The sequence below is a fragment of the Astyanax mexicanus genome, chromosome 22 (assembly GCF_023375975.1).
Source record: "Astyanax mexicanus isolate ESR-SI-001 chromosome 22, AstMex3_surface, whole genome shotgun sequence".
Lineage (NCBI taxonomy): Eukaryota > Metazoa > Chordata > Actinopteri > Characiformes > Acestrorhamphidae > Astyanax > Astyanax mexicanus.
In genome coordinates, this window is record NC_064429.1 from 15,639,722 (window position 1) to 15,661,217 (window position 21,496).

Genomic DNA, 21,496 nt, shown 5'->3' on the forward strand with positions numbered 1-21,496 from the left:
GCGGGTTACCTTAAGGTCATCGTCAACAAAATATTCTTACTTGACAGTAGTATTGCTGTTCTCTGTGGTTAGCTAGCCTTTTATTCGCACCCTCTTAGCTTTCATGCAGATAAATTCTGACAGTAATGCTGTTCTGGTCAGCCTTTCCCTTTTTATTTAGCCCTTTTAGCCTTACTTCTATATGCAGTGTTGCTTGCTCCGGTTAGCATTTCTTATTTTGCTTGTTAGATTAGCATTTTAGATTTAGCCTTTTTAAAGCTTTGCTTCTTTAGTCAACCAAAGCAATCAATGCCTTTAGCTTTGAAAGGTTTTCACTAGTGGGCTAAGTGTCTATAAATATTGGTTTGAATGTAATATAATCATAGTTTTTATGTGGGAGATTTATGGTTTTGGTTATGCTGGGTTTTTTACAATGTGTCAAAAAAATATGCCAAACATAATTCCGTCTTTTCCTTCTAGGGCACCTTTAAACATCTCTTATTATTATTAATTATACTGTAATTCATCGGCGAATGCTCTAATTCAGGGGTCGGCAATTAAGTTTGGCCGCGGGCCAGATATTTTTCAAGCCACAAAAAAAATAAAAAATTGTTTTGGAAATAAAGTGTAATGGGATGGAATGCTACAGACTAGTAGCTCTCCAGCCCAGACGGTTGTTGAACCCAATTGCAGAACAGTTGATCTCAAAGCAGGTAAACCCGAGAAAAAAGGGAAAAAAAAAAAAAAAACACACTGCTCCTCACGCAGGATCGAACCAATGTCGTCAGACTCGCGGTCCAATACAGTACCGCTGCCCCGGCTAGTGAATTGGCTGGGAAAAAATGCTCTTATAAAGAGATAGGGAGCCCAAGAACGTGTGGAAAAGCGAGAACGGACGGAAACTAAAGTCACATCGAGCGTCTCAGAGAGACAGAGGAGGATTGTAAACAAAAGCTCTCCAGAGAATCTTTCATTTTTTTATTTTTTTCATTATCGTTCAATACAGTTCAGATGTTTCATGCCTTCTGGCCTCATCCAACCAGCGGGCCACCTATTACCGACCCCTGCTAAAATCTTTTGACCTAGACTCTAGAAATGACTGGAAGATGTTAAATAAAGCATGAGTTGCATCAAACTGTCTATGGTAATGTATACAAATAATGTCACAATGTTTTACACTATAAGCTGTAAGATAAGAGTTTTCACCTTGCTCATTTCAAAGTAAAAATATAACATAATTTGGTAAATGGCACACAGTGTTCAGGCAAAAAAAAAGAGCTTTCTTTACAAAAGCCTCAGGGTTCACACGCAACTCCGAGTTGAGTCCCGACAACGACAACGGCTCCACCCACACGTGGCTGTTGTTTGGAGTTGACGTCCGCTTCTCCTCTTCGGTGCTATAAAACCATCTTTGAGGAAGAGGTAAAAAATAAACAAGTCCTGCAAACTCCTTCAGCCAAACAACACTCCCCCACAGACACATCAAGCTGCTTTTTTTCTCTTTTGACTATCTGGACAATCATTTTCGCTCTCTATCTTTGAAGTAAGACTGAATCATATCCTGCCAGGTCGCGGCTCCTTTTCTTCCAAAAGGCTGATGAGCTGACTGAAGCTTTCCCTCACCGCCTCCATGTTGTTTATCGAGCTGCCCTCAAGGATCCATCTCTTCCCTCTTGCCAGTGGCTCCAGTTCAAAGTACTTCTTTATCTGGGGGGAAAAAAGTCAAAAGACAAACATTCACTTGAGTTTTGATAATGAAATGAACCTTAACTCACACAAAATACTGTATTTTTTACCACAGTATAAAGTTATATTATTTTTAGACATTTCCAATTAAATCAAGAGTACAATGTAAAATAATTACTTACTTACTAGAAGGTTTACTTACTTAAAGAATTGCTTAGAAAAATACTTTTAAAAGTTCAGATTTACTGATATACAGCTCTGAAAAAAATTAAGAGACCACTTCAGTTTTTGAATCAGTTTCTCTGATTTTGCTATTTATAGGTAAATGTTTGAGTAACATGAACATTGTTGTTTTATTCTATAAACTACAGACATAATTTCTCCCAAATTCCAAATAAAAATATTGTCTTTAAGAGCAGAAAATGTGAAATAGCTGAATTAAAAAAGACAAAAAAACATATTTATAAAATGTTAAGAGTTCAGAAATCAACATTTGGTGGAATAAACCTGTTTTTTAGTCACAGTTTTTATGCATCTTGGCATGTTCTCCTCCACCAGTCTTACACACTGCTTTTGGATAACTTTATGCCTTTACTCCTGGTGCAAAAATTCAAGCAGTTCAGCTTGGTCTGATGGCTTGTGATCATCCATCTTCCTTTTGATTATATTTCAGAGGTTTTCATTTTGGTAAAATAAAAATAAAAAAAAAACATCAATTTAAGTGGTCTTTTTTTTTCCAGAGCAGCAGATACAATAACAAACATTGATGCAAACACAATTCCACATTGCATCATAACTTTGTTTTGATCTGGTTTAATAACGCACAGTCATTCCGCATTATTAAAATGTTTGTTTTCTTTATTCATGACTGGAATTGACTGTGTTTGTCTATATTGTTGGTAAATGAGCTCCGCAAAACACCATGGTCGGCTCTCCCCCACGCACTGTGGAGACTCCGCCACCACGGCACAATCTGCACACTGTATGATCTAACTGTAACACTAGAGCATTAATATCAGCAGGTTCTAAATGTAGATAACTGATTATCATCACCACACCCCTGTGACAGATCAAGAGAGAAAAATGCTCCTTTCCCTCCGAGCTTTTTGTCTTAGTGCCTATAAAAAAACTTTGCTCGAATTGCAGAAATCATGAGCACGAATTAAAGAAATCGCGAGCACGAATTAAAGAAATGAAGAATTTTGATCCATGGCCCCTCCTGGGCTCCGTATATTTGTGTCTTCAGTTAAACAATTCTTTTAAGAGATTAAAAAATTTATAAAAATAGTTAATGTTCATACAAATATCAAGTACCTTAGGATAACCACCCCTTTAAGAATGTAATCTCTGACATCAGTGACATCACAACCTTCATACTGTTTTATTTTCAAGGGACTGAAGATACCTGCTTAATGTTCATAATGTAAAGGAACTATGTTTCTATTAATAATTTAATTTTAATGTAATTTAATAATATTTATCATATTTTTTTCCATATTCAGGTTAGGTGGTGAGTTACCCTGTGATGGTAAAATATTAAGGTAATTAATCAAAATGTATATTTGTATGTGGTAACGCTTTTCAACCACAAGTCAATCACATTTTCATTAAATTTTCATAAAGGTTTTAATAAAATCGTCCACCCTGTCGTTTAGCTTGACAGGAAATAATAGTGAAAATAATTAGTATTATCAGTCTGTAGCCTGCTGCTAACCCCAGCTAGCACTGCTGGAGCAACATTAGCATTAGCCGCTAACAATGCAAAGCGCTAGCTCTTTCGCTGTTCAGAGGTGAGTATGTTGGATTGTAGCCTGCGTGTGTACTGTGTTAAAACAAGCTACATGGGACGAACTGCTAGTTAATATCGTCCTGGCTTACCAGAACACTTAGGGTTTCTTAGTGTAGCGCCATTGGATGCCATTTACGTCCCGCTACCATTAGCGGTTAGCCACTAATGCTAATGCTGCTGCACCCAGCCTTAGTGGAAATGTGAAAATCTAAGCTTACCTTAAATAAACAGAAACACTTTACTCATATAAATAAACAGTTTCAGGAGAGAAATCTGTGTAGATTAACATCCAGCGCTTGTTTGACTTTTCTAAGAATTACAGTTTTGTTTACTTAGCTTAGCTTTATGAGACCTGCTGAATTAGAAGAAAAACATGGCGACACCCCTGTTCCTTACTAGTGTTATAAAATGTGCCTTATAATCCGGTGCACCTTATGTATGAAAATAGACCAGAAAATAGACGTTCATTGATAGTGCGCCTTATACTCCAGTGCGGTTTATAGTGCGTGAAAAATACAGTAATTCAGTTACATACTTTTAGTTTGAGTCTAAGTGAAGTAAAGTAAAAACAGTGTTAAGTAAGGAAGGAAATTGCAGTGTCTGCAGCTTCAAACTCCAGGCTGGAAAAAGCAGCGTCTCTGTGTTACACCTCCTCAATTAGTTTTCCATGCTCAATAGATAATCACTTCTAAAGAGAAAGGAAAAACAGCTGTCAGGAGACCATTAAGAAGACATCAGTCAGAGCCACAGAGATGTAAAATCCGACAGCAACAACACTCCAGACTGCCAACCCCTCGAAAGCAGTGAAAGCCTGCAAATTTGGTTAATAGAGACACTCAGCGTAGTCGGTGTTCTGGGTAACGCTGGATTATGAGGATCATGTGTTAGCTCAGTATTCGATACTTGATTTACTTTTATGTGTCAGCACTTCATTACACCCTGAGTAAACCAAAACCATCTGTTATACAAAATAGGATATTTTTGGTCCTTTTCCCTAAAGAACGAGTAGGAGTCATTTAGTTTTCCAGAAAGTGTAAGAGTAATCCCTCACTTAGCAGTGGCTGTGAAACAGCTCGGCATTAAAACAGGTAATGTAACACACTAATGGCTCTTTCTGTGACTGTGTGACTGTAAATGTAATTTGATATAGTCTATATAGGTGGATAGAGCTTAATTTTGCTAGAGTATGTATGTTATGTTACAGTACCTATACTAAGTATTTACTCCCTTGGATGTTTGCCTTTAAATGTTTTTAATTGAAATAATAGTCAATAAAATGTGTTTTTGTTTTTACAAAAATTGACAAAATACATTTTATCCTTTAAATAACTTCAAAATGTATAGATTTCTAAATTGCTAAAAGGTAATGACAATACATTAAATACAAGTATATAATGTATAATAAGTCATTCAACCCTTTTAGTCTGTGTTTATAGGCCTCAGTCAGACTTGCATATCTGGATACTGCAGTTTTACTTCATTCCTTATTGCAAAACAGGATTCTTTTTTATTTAGCTGCATTTATCACTAAAACACTGTGTGTTTTTTGTTAATTAGGAGTAAACCGGAGTACCCAGTAGAAACCCACATGAGCGAATCAATGTGCTCTTAGGCCCATGAAAGTGCACCACATACATACCACACTTGTCCTTAGTTAATTACATATCGAAATTACTGAATTAACTAAATACTGCCCAGCCAAATGTTGTGGAATAGCAGTCTGTAAACTGATCATAAGTAGCCCTATTTAATCGATCTATATGCGTTTAATGTGTCTTTGCTATCGTAACGACGGGAAAAGTACGCCTTGCACAGCTTAAAACATGCAAAAGGCATGTACTAGTTCTCTTAACCCTTGTGTGGTGTTCGGGTCTGTGGGACCCGTTTTCATTTTTCATCAAATGATACAAAAAAAAATATTTTTTCTAACTCAAACTCATTGGCATTGGCTAATTTTTTGTGAGAAACATATATCAAAACACATTTTCGATAAACACACACTGTGCACCCCCCCCCCCCCCCCCCACCTAACCATTTATATTACATACAGTATGTTTGGCCAAGGGCTAATAAACATTGCTTCATTTGTAAATTTGAAACTAAACAAATTTTCTACTCATATCTTGAGTTTAATTCATTTTCTTTTACATTTTATTAAAAAACTAATAAAAAAGAGTAGCACTTTTTGAAAGAAATGTAACATAAGAAAGGTAAAGGGCAAATATTAACCATGTAAGCTGTTTATATTGCTTGCCATTTAGGTGAAGCGAGCATGTGTAAAGCATTTTAATGTAAAATCTATCTATTTATCTATCTATCTATCTATCTATCTATCTATCTATCTATCTATCTATCTATCTATCTATCTATCTATCTATCTATCTATCTATCTATCTATCTAATTATGAAAACACTGTTGCAAAAAAGCAGCTTTACAGGAACTTAAAATAAATGAATAACAACTTAAACTTTCAATGGGAGTCACTGAAAAAGATTCTATTGCAAAACATTTTGGATGATTACTATTGATCTACTGGCACAAATGATTCCAAACTGAACTGAACTGATTTAAATGATGTCAGATAGTGACAAAAAAGGCAAAAATAGAAGGTTGTTGCATGACAGCGATGATATACTGACTGATACTGATCAGTCCTATCATTTTATCCCATTTAGAACAAACTGATGGATAGAATCAGATATCCTTAAGCAAATTAGACAGCCTGTTAAAGACTGTCACTCCTGAATACTCAAAGATAAGACAGGGACTCAGACAGGGAACAGGTGCATGCGGGTCAGATTCGTTTGTTTTGCATCACAGGGCCCCATGATGATGGTCATCTGTTGAATACAGTAACATTCTATTACAATTTTCGGCACTGTAGATTAATACTAATGTCATGAAGAAATGGCTTTCAGTTAACAGCTGTGCTGAACATGACAAGAGTTAATTTCTTGAATTTCTTGTCTCTTAATGTGTTTGAGAGCATCAGTTGTAAAGTTTTGAAGAGGTAGAGTTGATATACACTGAAAAGCCCTATTTGAGAAATGTTTTAATACATATTATAACAAGAACTACTCAACTAAGTAAAAAAAATACTTAATTAAAAAAAATAATTAAGGTCAGTCAATCTGAAACTTTTCAAGAGCTTTAAAAGAAGTGTGCACAGCAAAACTGTCCCATCCTCAAGTGCAATCGTAAAAAACATAAAAAACTTTATGATGAAACTGGCTCTCATCAGGACCGCCGAAGGAAAGGATGACCAAGAGTTACCTCTAAGAAACCACAAGTTAACAGCACCACAGGTAAGAATATTAAGGTTTGTTGAACACTTTTAAGTTACTACATGATTCATTTTGTGTTCCTTCATAGTCTGGATGACTACAGTATTCATTTACAATGTAGGAAACAAAATAGATAAAAAAAAGGTGTGTCTAGACTTGGACTGGTACTGTATATTACAAAGTACAGTACCAACACTACATGGCTAAGATCACAACTCCTAATAGCCAGTGGATCTCCAATTTTTATTGTTATTATTCTTTTATTAGTGGTGAAAATTAAAAACAATTTTATATAATTAATCACAATTAATCGCCAGTTAATATTTTTTCACTTCCTTTTTTTTTCGGAAGGGAGAAAAAAACAAATGTGTTTACTGTATATAATATATACAGTAATATCTCATTGTAGTTTTAATTATTTTTAAATTAGAATCTCCTAATCTGCTGAGTAAAGGTTCCAGTGAGAGTATTAGTGTTAAACACTGTGAAAAATATTTCACACTTCTACTCAGTGATAAAACTCCCGCATCCAATTGAAAATGCAATTGAAAAAACATCAGGATCAGTGAGTTTTTTTTTATTGGCTTTCTCGGTCACATGACATCGTATTCAGTAGCTCCTCCATTTCCACTCACTGTTGTGTTTACATGGATCTCCGTGGAGCAGCAGTGGATAAATAGATATTTTATTAAACGCGAGGAGACGAAACTAAGAGATGTGAGTCTGGACGGGAATAAAATTACCAGAGGACCACAGAGTTCACAGAGAAACAGTAGATAATTCAACCTGTAATTTTCTCTGAGGGCGTCTGAGTAAAAAAAAACATACAAACATATGTAAAATCATAGAGGACCCCCCATAAAAAGAGAAAACCGGACCCCCTGAGAAACGAAATTCCACCTGGATAGGGCTTAATAGTGCAAAAATGCGGTAAGTCTAGCTTTGCAAAAATGTGAATTTGCTTTAAAAAAAAATAGGTATGTTAAAGTTTTCAGATGAATTTAGAGTGTTAACACATTAACATTGTCAGCACTAGTTTTTTCATATAGTAAATAGGTCATTTCATGGGTAAGAACCTACAGTATGCATAGTAACAAGTACATTTCAAAACACACTTATAAAGCAATGCTTATTTATAAAAGATATAACCAGCAATAATGACTATATTTATCACTGCCTGCCTAATCAGTGTGTGAGTGTGTGTATGTGTGTGTATATATATATATATATATATATATATATATATATATATAAACAGTACTACTATTTAGCGTGTGCTAAATAAACTCAGTTGCTCAGGCTTTTCTGGTTCAGTGCAGGCACCTATCTGTGCCATGTTGGGATTTATTAGTGTCTGCCTCTTTCATGAGGGCCCACTCCACCGAGTCGGAAGATTGCGTCTCGTCTTTCCTCCTGGAGAGTCTTTAGGGGGCATTGAGCTGTGGCTCGATCGTAGTGTAACAGGAGTTTAATGACAGATTAAGTCACTTCAACGGGCGTTAGCCTTGGGGCCTGGCCGACCCAAACAGTGTTAACAAATCCGTCTCGGTAACAGGAGCTGCCCCAGACCAGCACTGAGACAGCGCGCCTGCCTTCCTGCCAGTCTGTCTGTCTGTCCGTCTATCCGTCTGTTTGTCTGTCTGTCTGTCTGCAGCAGGCCCTCTTCTGGAGGATGCAGGGTCTGCACTGACACTATGGGAAACATTTAAACTGGTACGCTACTGTAAACAGAGTCAAAGACACATACATACAGAACATACCAGAAAATGCAGTTCTTCTAACAGTTAATCTTACCAAGGTACCATTAAACACCTACACTGAAGGTGTGTAATGGGTGACACCACTCGTAAAGTGAGTTCTATGTTTTTAAAGGACACAGTTTTACACTGAGGTGATTTACAGTAGAACTAGACTCAGAAGGAGGAGTTTAATTCCTGGGCTCACTCCTGTTCGTGTGAGAGACCACAGTCATGGTAAGCCTAGCAGGATGGTGGCAGATGGCTGCTAGGATGACCACTAGGTCATCCAGTCTAGTCTCCTCTAGGTCACTGGGACCAATGCTTGGTCTAGCTGAGCAAAGAAAGCGGCTTACGTCTGTGAAAAACGTTCGAAAAGTTTCTCTGGCCACAATCTACCGTGGCTCAGGCTGTGTAGTAGTATAAATAGTAGAAGAAAACAGCAAACTGTTTAAGTCAACAATAGGGGTATTTAAAAATCTATATATACAGCTTTGAAACCAAGCTGAAATGCTTGAATTCTTGCACCAGGAGTAAAGGCATAAAGTTATCCAAAAGCAGTGTGTAAGGCTGGTGGAGGAGAACATGCCAAGATGCATAAAAACTGTGATTTACAAACCAGGGTTATTCCACCAAATATTGATTTCTGAACTCTTAAAACTTTATGAATTTAGTGTTCTTTGTTTTATTTGAGGTCTGAAAGCTCTGCATCTTTTTTGTTATTTCAGCCATTTCTCATTTTCTGCTAATTAATGCTCTAAATGACAATATTTTTACTCAAACATATACCTATAAATAGAAAAATATGGGAACCGCATTCACAAATTGAAGGGGTCTCTTAATTTTTTCCAGAGCTGTAGATCCCAGAATTCTGTTTGAATTAGACTTTTCTTTAGTTAGAATTTATTTTTTTATTTTATACTTTATTTTTATACTATTCCTAAAAAAAAAAAAAATATTCTGCTCTTAAATCTTCATTTAGCTTGTTTTGATCTGAAATGTAATTTTTAAAACAGGCAGTGGATGGAAACACAGCCTATTTTGCATTTTTCACATTTTTTTCCTGATAAAATGTCCTTTTTTGTGTAGGAAGTTTGCAAAGCACTTGAATGAACCCCCACTATTGATATATATATAACCTTAACCACTCTCAAATTGAGGTTGTTTAAACCCTTCAAAATGGCTCCTTAGCACTGTTTTTATAAAACGCTACAATTCATGTCTTGGCATTTCCGATGTTCCAGTGTAGCTTCCTCCAAAATGATCTCCTGCAGTGGACTGGACTCCAGGTCTAAAATCATTAACAAAAATGTTAAACGTGTGTCAAGCAATGTGTCAAACAATTAACCATAACAATTTAAGCCCAAAAGGAAGAGCTCTGCTGCCTTCCACTGTCCTTCTCTCATCTCTCCCCATCACCTACTTTATCTCCGTCCTCCGTGCGCACATAAACACAAACAGTGACCTCATTCACATGATGTGGAGCAGGTGTTTGAAACTGACAGCCCCGGTCAGGAAAGAGGCGTCGAGTCGATCTGAACGAGATGAAGACATTCCCTGATCCCACACGTGGGCTGGAGTTAGTCCACTTGGCCTGAGAGGAAGACTGCGGCTCGCTGTCTCAGGCCAGCTGACGCAACAAAACGCTCTTTTGCCACGCATCTGAGAGTAGCATGCTAATCTTAAGACGGCCCCGCTTCAGACCACTGACAGCAGAGGGTGCCTAGTGTGTCCAGCTGCTCCTTGGCCTACACAGATTACTATTACATGTGATGGTTTACCAAGAAGGGCATGCAGGGCTGGCGGGGGTCAATAGGATAAATTTCAGACCTCACAGGATCAACCTCGCTTGCCTGGCCTGCTCCAGACTTTCTAAACAGTCCCTGCGTGCTGATGACATCATACAGATAGATAAACATAAACTCTGACAAGAAGTGTGTGTATAATAAAGAATAATAAAGAACCTATAACTGAAAAAAAGAGAAATGTCAGAATATACAGTGGCGTGATAGAAAAAAAAGTTTTTGCCCCCTTTTTATTGCATTTTTGAGAGGATCAAACAAACTTTACTTTTAGACAAATATAACCTGAGTAAATATAAAAAGCACTTTTTAAATGAGGATTTTATTTATTAATAGAAAAAAAAACTATCCAAACCAACCAGGCCTGATTACTGCCAGACCTGTAGAATCAAGAAATCACTCAAATAAAACCTGTCTGACAATTCTCAAAAAGCAGCACATTATTCCCCATTATATCTGAAGAAATTCAGAAACAGGTGAGAAAATAAAGCCATTAATCATCTAACAGTGAGAGCTATTATTCACAAATGGAGAAAACATGGAACACTGATGAACCTTCCCAGGAGTGGCCAGCTGACTGAAAATATTTTAAAAGGGCATGGACAACTCATCCAGGAGGTCGCAAAAGAACCCAGAACAACATTTAAAGAACTGCAGATCTCACTTGCCTCAGTTAAGGTCTATGTTAATGATTCAACAATAAGAGAAGTGGTCTCCATGGGAGAGTTTCAAGTCAAAAACACTTCTGACCAAAAAGAACAAAATGTTTCAATCTCACATTTACCAAAAAACATCTCAATGATCTCCAAAACTTTGGGTAAATATGCTTTGGACTGACATGATACAAATAGAACCTTTTGAAAGGCGTGTGTCTCATTACATCTGGTGTAAAACAAACAGGTAATATCAGAAAAAGATCATCATGCTGAACGTAAAACATGGTGGTGGTAGTGTGATGGTCTGCAGCTGCTTTGCTGCTTCATGGTCTGGACAACTTGCCGTAATAGATGGAACCAGGAATTCTGCTGTTTACCAGACAATCCTGAAGGAGAATATCTGGCCATCTGTTTGTGACCTTAAGCTCAGGCGTACTTGGGTTCTGCAGCAGGACAATGATCCAAAACACACAAAAACTTCAAAGCTCACCTCTGAATGGCTTAAAATGATTTTAAAGTGGGTCAAAATTTCTCCACAGAGATGTGAGGGCTAGATTGGTTTGGATGGTGTTTTTTCTTTTAATAAATAAAATTATCATTTAAAAGTGTTTTTTTATATATATTTACTCAGGTTATATTTGTCTGATATTAAAGTTTAATTGATAGTCGAAAAAAATATCAGTATGACAAAAAAGCCAAAACATACTGTAGCAATGTATATACTAAAAAGTATCTTTCTGCCATTTATGAACTGCCACAAAGACCAGGCTGATCTATAGTGGAGCTTTACAGAGAACGCATGATATATTACGCAACCTGTAAATGCATGCTCGATGGAGTTTGACTGGCTGTCTGGAAAAGGCTGACCGTGGCATGAGCTGAATGGAGTAAGCCTGCATGCACCAGTGGGCATGAGGCCAGCAACCACACTACGATTCCCATGGAGCAATCTGGCCAGGACAGCTACAGTAAATCCTACTAGACCTACTGCTCTTGAACGCACGTGAACGTGAACTACATCCACGCCACCCAACACTGTTATACCTACTAAGTATACCTACTAAGCATGTGGGTTTGGAGGCCAAAAACACACGGCTTACCTGAAGAGGTCATTGCGGATCACCGGTCACACTCGTAAAAATAAAGGTGCTACATATAGTTCTTTAAGCCAGTGGACATGGCAAAAGTCATGGCACACAATAGTAGTTCTGTCTGGCATGTCATAGTACTCTAGTGAAAAGTCAATGTTAGTCCCCATCTGATAATCCCGACCCTTGTAACAGATTGACGTCATTTAAATATTAATAATGTCTTTTTTGAGAGATTCCATAAAAGAACCACATTTTTGAAGGAGCTGGAAGTGTAAAGAACCTTTAGACTAGTACAGAAATGTTATATTGTCATACAACATATTTACACATAAGGCAAATTTTTATGCAACACTTCTAAAGAACAAGGGTCTCGGCATGTTTTCCTTCTAATTCAGCAGGCCTTGGGTGGTGGTGGGGTTAACTAATTTAAGCTAAGTAAATTCTGTAATTCTTAAAAAAAAAATGTATTTTAAAGTCAAATGAGTGTTGGATGTTATTTCTTTCCTAAAAACTGTTTATTAAGCTGAGTAAAGCGCTTCTGTTTATATACAGTAAGCTATAGATTTCCAGATTTCCACTAAGGCTGGATGCAGCAGCATTAGCATTAGGGGCTAACAAATATGCTAGCTGTGGATAGAGAGATGTAAATGGCGCCTGATACCTGTACACTGAGGAACCCTGCGTGTTTCGGTAAGCCAGGGCGATATTAGCTAGCGGTTCGTCCCAGGTAGCTTGTTTTAACATGGTAAACACGCAAACTACAGTCCAATATACTCACACCTGAAAGGTAAAAGAGTTAGTGCTTAGTGTGGTTAGCAGCTAATGCTAATGCTGCGCCAGCAGTGCTAGACGGGCTTAGCAGAAGGCTACAGTCTGATGATACTCGCCTCTGAATGGCAAAAGAGCTAGCGCTTAGCGTGGTTATGTATTAGCGGCTAATGCTAATACTGCTGTTAAACTAAACTGAAACTCCTGTATAAGTCTGTACTTCAGCAGAGTGGCTTTAATGCTCCTTACAACCTGACTGGTAAAATTCACATACAAAGCACACTGGATTATAAGGCACACTGAGGATTTCTGGGAAAATTAAAGGATTTTAAGTGCAAACTAACTAAAATTGTTGTACTGTTGTTTTTATTTAAGAGTGCACTATTCTGTTAGATTATGTCAGACTATGAGGGTCTGGATGAGCAGATCAGATGAGCCTACCACCATTGCTATGTATAAAAATATATAAATTAACATGCTAGACATTGCAGAATAGAAACTAGCATTATGTCCCATTGGAATTAGGCTCATGTTCAATGGAGGCTTAAGAGCACTGCACTGACATGTGGAGTAGGAATGTGATATTGTGGATTGAGGGAAGTTAAATACTCGGACAAGAACAACTCGAAAATTAAAAAAAATGGGAAATCCCATTTATTTGGTACCTCCATACCTCCTATGAGGTCTCCCTCAAACTCATTTAAAATGTTTTGCCTCTTTGCTATAAGCATACACTGGCTAGTCAGTGTGTTCTTAAGCTCACTCACAAGATAACACCTCAACTTATAAAGGTGTGGGTGTTCCCAAGCTTTTCCCTATGGTAACATTCCGTGATGAATTGTGCTGGAGACTAAAAGACAACAAACTATGGAGCCCCTAAGGGGACATCATGTAAAAAAAAAAGCGTGGCCAATAAGGAACAAGATACTAATGCGTGGGAACAAGGTACTAATGCATGGCGATGAGATAATTAAGGCATGGGAACGGGATTGTTAATGCGTGGGAACAAGTTAATTAAATTTGATGATTTGATTTGAGCTTTGATGTAATATTCAGTTTCTTCATGGATATTAATTTATAAAAAAGCAAACTTTATTATTCTTGGCTAGATTAAATTAACTCATTAACCAACGCCTTAATAAGTCATGTCCACACCTTAATGATCTTGTTATCTCGTTCCTATGCCTTAGTATCTCATTCCCATGCCTTAATTATCTCGTTTATTGTTTTTTTACATGATGTCACCTCCGTAGGGGCTGCGTAACAAACAAATGTTTATTTATCACTATTGAGTTAATGAGTAACTTCTCCCAAGTAGCTGGCAGAGCTCAACATCCATCAGTACTAACACGTACTAAAATAAGTACCCCTCAAAAAACAAAAAACAAAAAGAAAACGAGACAAGATATGATAAGTAATAATTGCCTTAGAATGGAACTGCGACATGTGACAAGCTTTCTAAAGTAAGTCTCTGTGTTCTTGGGATGCCCTTATGTTCTCCTCTTCCTTTACAGAACATTCTCCAAGGCTCAAGTACAGCTTTCAAAGGGAAAGACAAGCAGGCCGATCTGCGGTGCTTGTTTGTGGTCAGACAGCACTCTGCGCCGGTTACTGTAGACAGGCTGTCCCGCGCCGAAGAGCGGCGTAGAGACTCACTTTGGGCGTAAAAAGGGCATACTCAAATATCAGAGACAGCCAATTACTCCAGCTGACAAGTTGCCCCCTGAAGATATCGTTGACCTGTGAAATGGCATGCACGGGAAAAGAATGTGTCTCGATAACACCAGAAGCACTTACCATGAAATCGAGAGGGCCTCATTCATTCTCGCTATGCCTAAAGAGCTTACCTGCATGTTTCTTGGCAGGATTCTGGATTTTTTGAAAAACCTTATAAAAACCCTCATCAATTGGTAACAGCTCAGGATTTTTGGGAACATATACACCATAGCAACGGTTGAGAGCGAGTTTCATTGGCGCGGCGGTCACCCATGCATTCTAGGGCTTCAGAGGGATTGGAGTTAATGCCCCTTTCACCTGTAAACTGAGCATTAGCGGCACGTGAGGCGCGCCGGCGGCAGCGGCATGTGACAGCAACAACACCTTGGCCTGAAGATCCCTCGCCACACTGAAGACAGACTGTGTGCAGAGGACGTTGAGTAAGTGCAGACGCTCGAGTGCAATAACGTCATCGCTTCAACGGAGGTAGGAGAGTAAACATAAGACGAGCCAGTGATAAAAAAAGAATAAAAAACAAGTAAAGAGGGACGACAATGGAAGCAATATACAACAATACTACAAGATAGAAAAGACATAAAAGAATCCCATCTAAAGTGGCACAGAGGGACAAAGAGGAAGAGAGTTGGGTAAATAAAGACCCAATAAAAGCCTTGGGTCTTAGTCTGGCTGCATCCTCAGGTAGGTTCCCAGCATCCTTATGAGCAGAGAGACAGAGTAGACAAGCAGACTCAGCCAACGTCAATAAGCCCCAGAGCCCTGCTGGAGGCCTGCCAGAGCCTCACTGGGCAAACGAATGAAGACTTTAGGCAGCGCTTGGCCACGCTGACCAAAGATTTACTGTCCTGCACCGCTCCAATGGCAGAGCAGCTCCCCAAAAAGAAGCGGCCTCAAGAACTGGTTCAAAGACTTCTGTCTCTCCACTCACTCTCTCCCTAAAGCAGGCTGACCAGTGCCAGATCAGAGTCATCCTCCAGAGCGCCATGAATCTCGTCCAGGAGGCGCAGGGACGCTCGCAGCGGCCTCTCCAAGCCCTCACAACAATGCTATTGAACTTAAGGCCCGTGGCCTGTGATAATGTACTTTCCATATAGGCAGGACCTTCAAATGCGTATAAAAGATGTCCTGGAGATATTCCCAATTGGACAGTGAGGAGCTTGACCTCTCTTTCTTTATTTTTACAACCTCGACCATTTTTTTGCTTTATATATTTTTTTCCCCCTCCTCTCCGCAAGATCGAATGACTTCCAAAGACACCGACTGCTGTTTTAGTGAACTAGCAGGTTCCTCTGGCTCTATAAATACAGCCGAGGCCACACCGTGCAAGTGGCTGAAGAAAAAGAAAAAAGGAGCTGAAAAATTAGGAGTGTGTCAAGCGCCGCGAACCTGCCAGGAAAAGATGAGCCGGAGCTGGAGAACACTGCTCTAGACCTTCAATCAAACGTATCAAAAACGCAGCAGAAATTGCTACACAGTGATCATGAATCACCAGCTGCACAAAATGTGCACAAAGTTCTGGGTTACAAATAATGTAAGAGATTTTTCCGACATTATTTCGGTCTATTCTATGACCTAAAAATACAAGAAATTTTATTTTTGTCTGAGGAAACAATAAAATGTACTTCAAACTCCAAACCTCCAAGCCTTTTCTGCCTAATTTTAACCAGGTGTTAAATCTTCTTCACTGGGGATAATAGGCTGTGTTTTTTTTAGTGTGCAGACAAATCAAATTTGTTTTTTGAGTTAGATTTCATGGGCTGATCAGACTGGCTCAGATCCAAGTGATCAGATTTGTTAGGGTGGTTGTTTCCTGCATTTTGAATGACACCAAAAAATGACACGTTCAAATCCGATTTGGAGCTTCCAGAGCATCCAGACTGAGGTGCATCTATACAAATCCGATTGTAATTGCCATTGTAGTTTCTGGCTTTCCAAACTGTCATAAATCCAACAGGATACAATCTAGATTTAAGCTAGGCAAGATAAGAATATAATTTTGTTATAAATGTTTTTTCGCATATTTCATTTCATTTCATTTCATTTATTAAATTTGACAAGGCAGGACACAACAGCATAAAAACTATTTTTAAGCAGTGGGACCTGAAATGTGTCAAATATTCAACAATCAGTATAAAAACAGAAACATATTAACTTTAGAACAATACCATAAAAAGTCTAATACATAAAACTAAGTAAGTCACTTATAATACAATTTAAGAGCACGAGGAATAAAAGAGAGTTCATGTCTTTTAGTTTTGCTCACAGGTACTACTAATTCCCGCTGCCGACGAAGTGAGTAAGTAGATGTTGGGGCTAAAGGCAAAAAGTCATGTAGAGGGGATGATTCATCCTTAAGAATGTCGGTGAGGACGCGCAGGGTAGCCTCATCACGCCTTTCACTGAGTGGTGGAAGAAATGATGATGGGATGCCAATAATTCTGCAGCACCGTTTTTGAACCCTTTCCAACTCTTCTGAGAGTTTTTTTGTCAGCCCACCCCAAACTGGGCTAGCATATTCAAGGATTGGGCGTATCAAAAATAAGTGCATTTCGTTACACAGAACTGAAGTTAAAACTACATACCAGAATGGGCAGTCAAAGAGGTCATACAGGGGATAGCCAAAAGTAGAATAAGGGCAAGGCAAAAAGGATAGTCAAAATATACAAAAATAGATTTGGCAATCACAAATTGGTCGATAACAGAAGGATAAACACAAAAGAAACACTGGGTAGAAGAGCTAGTAAACTAGGTTCGAAACTGGACAATGAACAAGGGGAAACAGGGGGTATTTATACTGGGAAACACAGGTGAGAGTCATTTCAAAAGCTGGGTGAGCCAGAACACCAAAGCGTCAGGTGCACCGGCATTTCCAGAAGGGTTAGGCACAGGTGCATACTGAGTGGCCAAACACACGACAGACACACGTGGATACCAAACACACAATTTATTAAATGAAGGGCTAAATAAAGGGTCAGGGACAGGCCAGGTCAGTAACAGACGGGCAGCAGAGAAAAGCAACATACCAGAATGGGGAGGCAAAGAGGTCATACACGAGACATCCAAAAATAGAAGAAGGACATGACAAAAAGGATAATCAAAAAAACAAAAATAGAGAAAACAAACAAACAATAAAGGGCTAGGCAAAAGAGTAGTCAAAGATACAAAACAGGTCAATAACAGAAGGATAAACACTGGGTAAAAGAGCTAGTAAACTAGGTTCAATACTGGGAAACAGAGGAGGGAAAAACAGAGGAGGGGTATTTATACTGGGAAACACAGGTGAGAGTCATTTCAAAAGCAGGGTGAGCCGGAACGCCGAAGCGCCGCGTGCACTGGCATATCTGGGAAGTGTAGTCTTTAGTGTGTCAGAGTTCTATTTTAGGGCATATAAAAAGTCTTGTTAATTATGACATTAGTGTTATAGATAGTTATAAGGATGAATAACTAAAGTTTGGGTCCACATATAGAGTTTAAAGAGTTTAACAAGCTGTTTGAGGGTGAAGACCTTCATTAATCGATTCAGAACAGATTCGTGAATAAGTTGGAGGGTCAACCACTTGGTCACGACCCACAGAGAGAGGCAGCCTGGAGGCAGTCCTGTAGCAGCTTGTGGATGTGCGTAAGGAAGACTCGGTTTGTCTGGCCGTACTCTGGATTTACAGTGACTGAATTTATTAAGAGCCGCCGAGGGTTCCCTGACAGCGAACATCTGGTCCGGGCCATTTGAACGGAGTAGGTTGGCGGCCTGCCTGCTCCGCCACGGCCGGGGACCAATGCGTGAGCACCTTCCCTGGATCAGCCCTCTGCGTGTGAGGAGGAAGCCAGTGCGCTAGTGATGGTGGTGGTGGTGGTGGTGGTGGGGAGGTAGGCCACACAGTGGGGCCAGGGGTATGGGGGCCCATTGAGGGAGGGAGAACTTTCCCCTCTAAGACCCCCAGCCCCACACACACACATATACACACACAGAAACACACACACACACAAATACACTCACACACACACTTTTTCACTCTCCCAAATCTGACAGGTGATCCACAGGACAGAGGCGCAGCAGTGTGGGCTTCAGCGCGCACAGCAGGACACGAATCCAAGAGACCCTCGCCAGAAGATTTAAAGCATGTGCTGCAGACCAATGAGGTGCATGCAGCCCCCCCCCCCCAAAAAAAAAAAAAAAAAAACTCCTCTCCTGTACTTTCCATAGGGGAACCTCCACGTTAACAAATGCTAAAAAAAAAACGCTCCCTATGAACAATGCTGTGCGTTAGCTTTGTTTGCCTGCCCTTCTTGACAACATTTTGCTCACAAGAGAAATAGTAGGGAAGAGGGGTGGTGAGGAGGTGAGAGAGGAAGAGAAAGAGAGAGAGATAGAGAAAGAGTACGAGAAAAAGGGAGAGAGAAAAAGAGAGCGAGAAAGAGAGAGAGAGAGAAAATAAAGTAAATTGAAAACAGAGGCACCGAGGTTCCAGTACATGAATGTTGATAGAGCAGGGAATTAGAGCAGGAGAACAATCAGAGGTCTCTACTAAACAATTCCTTACGAAACAAATCCAGACAAGCCAGGTCCAGTTTCTCGAGTGACTGAAATCACTTACCGTCTTAAAATCTACGTGCTGAAGTGCTTTTGTAAAACTTTTGCAAAGTCGTAGCTCTTTATAGCGATAACTCGTCGACATTTACTACTGTAGAATGGTTGTTAAAAAAAAAAAATCTTACGATTAAACATTGTTTAATGCACTTCTTCTATGGGAACAAAGAGCTTGCAGACCACATCCCTATAAAACTAGACAAATGATTAAGGAGAAAGTAAAAAAAAAAGTGTACAGTGGAGCACATGGATGCTATAGCTGTACATTACTGTATGGATGCTTAAACTGCCACTCCATTACTCCATTATCTCTTTGCACGCTTGTTTTTGCTATGTTACAGTATGTGTTTGTGCTGTCCAGGTTGACCAAAGGAGGATGGGTTCCTCTTCCTTATTATTTGTGTATCTTTTTTTTTTTTTTAAAGTTGATGTTGTTGCTTAAAGTTGCTTAGCAAAAATCTATTAATAACTCAAAATATCAACTAAACATAAATGATAAAAAAAAAAAACAATCACAAGCCAAAACCATCAGAGACAAGGGAAAATGTATTCAAAGCTGGAGAAAGAAAGGTTAAGAGAAACCGAAACTCACAAGGGTTAGAACTGCTGATTATATTATTAATAAAAAAAAGTCAGCAGGCATCCCACAAGTCTTGTGTTGCTACACTCTGATTTATACAGAGGATATGAACTGTTAGATTGTTAATGTGGCAGAAGACATCCACAGATCTGACTATAACAGTGTAACTAAAAGGAGAGAGCCAGGAGGTAACACAGACACGAGTGCCTCCTAATTTCTCCTAGTGTTTTTCATTGCCACTGTTGTCACTATCACTGTGTGGTGCATATCTCTGTAAAGTTGCTTTGTAACAACATACAGTACAGTGCGCCTTATAACCCGATATGCGAACAATACGGAAAGTGATTCTGCAACCTACGAGTGAACATGATCTACAGGCCCATCTGCAACATATCTGTTGGCAAATGTGACACAGCATGTCATTAAGTATCTGTATGTCATCAGTGCAAACTAATCTTATCTTGTGTCTTTTTAGATTGTATCTTTTCAGATTATCAAACCAACTCTAATATCAGACAGAGATAACCTGAGTAAATACACACAGCAGTTTTGTTTTTAATGATGTTTTCATTTATTAATGAAATTAACTATGATTAACAGAACTCTGCTTAAGTTCAATTTCACTAGCCACAACCAGACCTGATTACTGCCAAACCTGTAGAATCAAGCAATCACTTAAATAGACAACATTAAGCTGCTAAGAGATCTCAAATAGCATGTGTGATGGTCTGGGTATCCTTTGCTGATTCAGGGCCTGGAATTAATGGAATCATAAATTTTGCTCTCTACCAGAAATTCCAATAGGAAAAGGTCTGCCCATCAAGTTTTGACTTTAAGGTCTAGCGTACTTAGGTTCTGTAGCAGGACAATGACCCTGAAGCACAAAAAAAACACCATTAGGAGGCAAATACATAGCTAACTTTGCTTTCCTTACACTATATAAAAAATTGCCAAAAATATAAGCAATTTTTATACCAATTGTGTAGTAAAACCAATTAAATAAAGACACACCAAACAGTCTGGGGTCTCTTGACGTTTTAAACTGCATCACTCAGAAAATAAATTACCGTTTAAAACACACTCGTAGACACCTCTGAGACAAATTCCGTCCCGAAGAATATAATTTGTCAACTGATTCTATTGGGTCCTTCCCATTTGAAGACTAACTAAAGAGAGAGGAGAGAGCCCAGATTCCCAGCGTTTGATCCTTATGACTCAGCAGTGGAATGGGGGGTCAGGTCAGATGTGAATGAGCTTTCGGAAGTCTCACCCTGGCCTGTAGCAGCCAGTCTCCTGACCTCGCCTGCTGGCTAGACAATAGAGAGGCAGGCCACAATGTGAGCCCGCTTCTTAAATGGAGGCGCGGAGCTGAATAGAAAGTGCCGACTGAATGGTGTCTCATCCCGCTGCGGTGAGAACTCACTGGGGTCAAGGTTCATCTACATCTGACAGAAACGTGTGGGAAAAGCCAGGCGGGATGCCCACACAGCTTGCCCGCTGCCCCTCACCCAAGTAGATCTAACCCTGGGGCTGACCAAGCGCTGGTTGTACGTGACAAAGAGTGGGGGGCATCTTTTGCAAGAGCGGGGGAAAGACCTCCAAAAAGGACAAAAAGAGTAACAAAGACGTTGGAGTAACTTCACATATGCTTTCAGATGTGAAAGGGCAATCGATACACCCTGCTTGACCGCCTTGCACCTTTCTGAAAAGCACATAATAGGTTTAATTTAGCGCAAAAAAAGCTTCATTTTTTTTTTTTATCTAAACCTTTTTGCCAGACCGACCCTAGACTGTCTGGTCCATGA

General features: G+C 39.2%; 1 protein-coding gene across 1 annotated transcript in view; it reads right to left on the reverse strand.

Moving 5' to 3' along the window:
* Nucleotides 1–936: 936 nt before the first annotated feature.
* Nucleotides 937–21,496, reverse strand: part of arl15a (ADP-ribosylation factor-like 15a) — a 177,777-nt gene continuing 157,217 nt past the window's right edge. Inside the window, exon 5 of the mRNA XM_007250483.4 lies at nt 937–1,686. Within this exon, the coding sequence (XP_007250545.3) occupies nt 1,534–1,686 (153 nt within the window). The 3' untranslated portion in view covers nt 937–1,533. The remainder of the gene's footprint in view (nt 1,687–21,496) is intronic.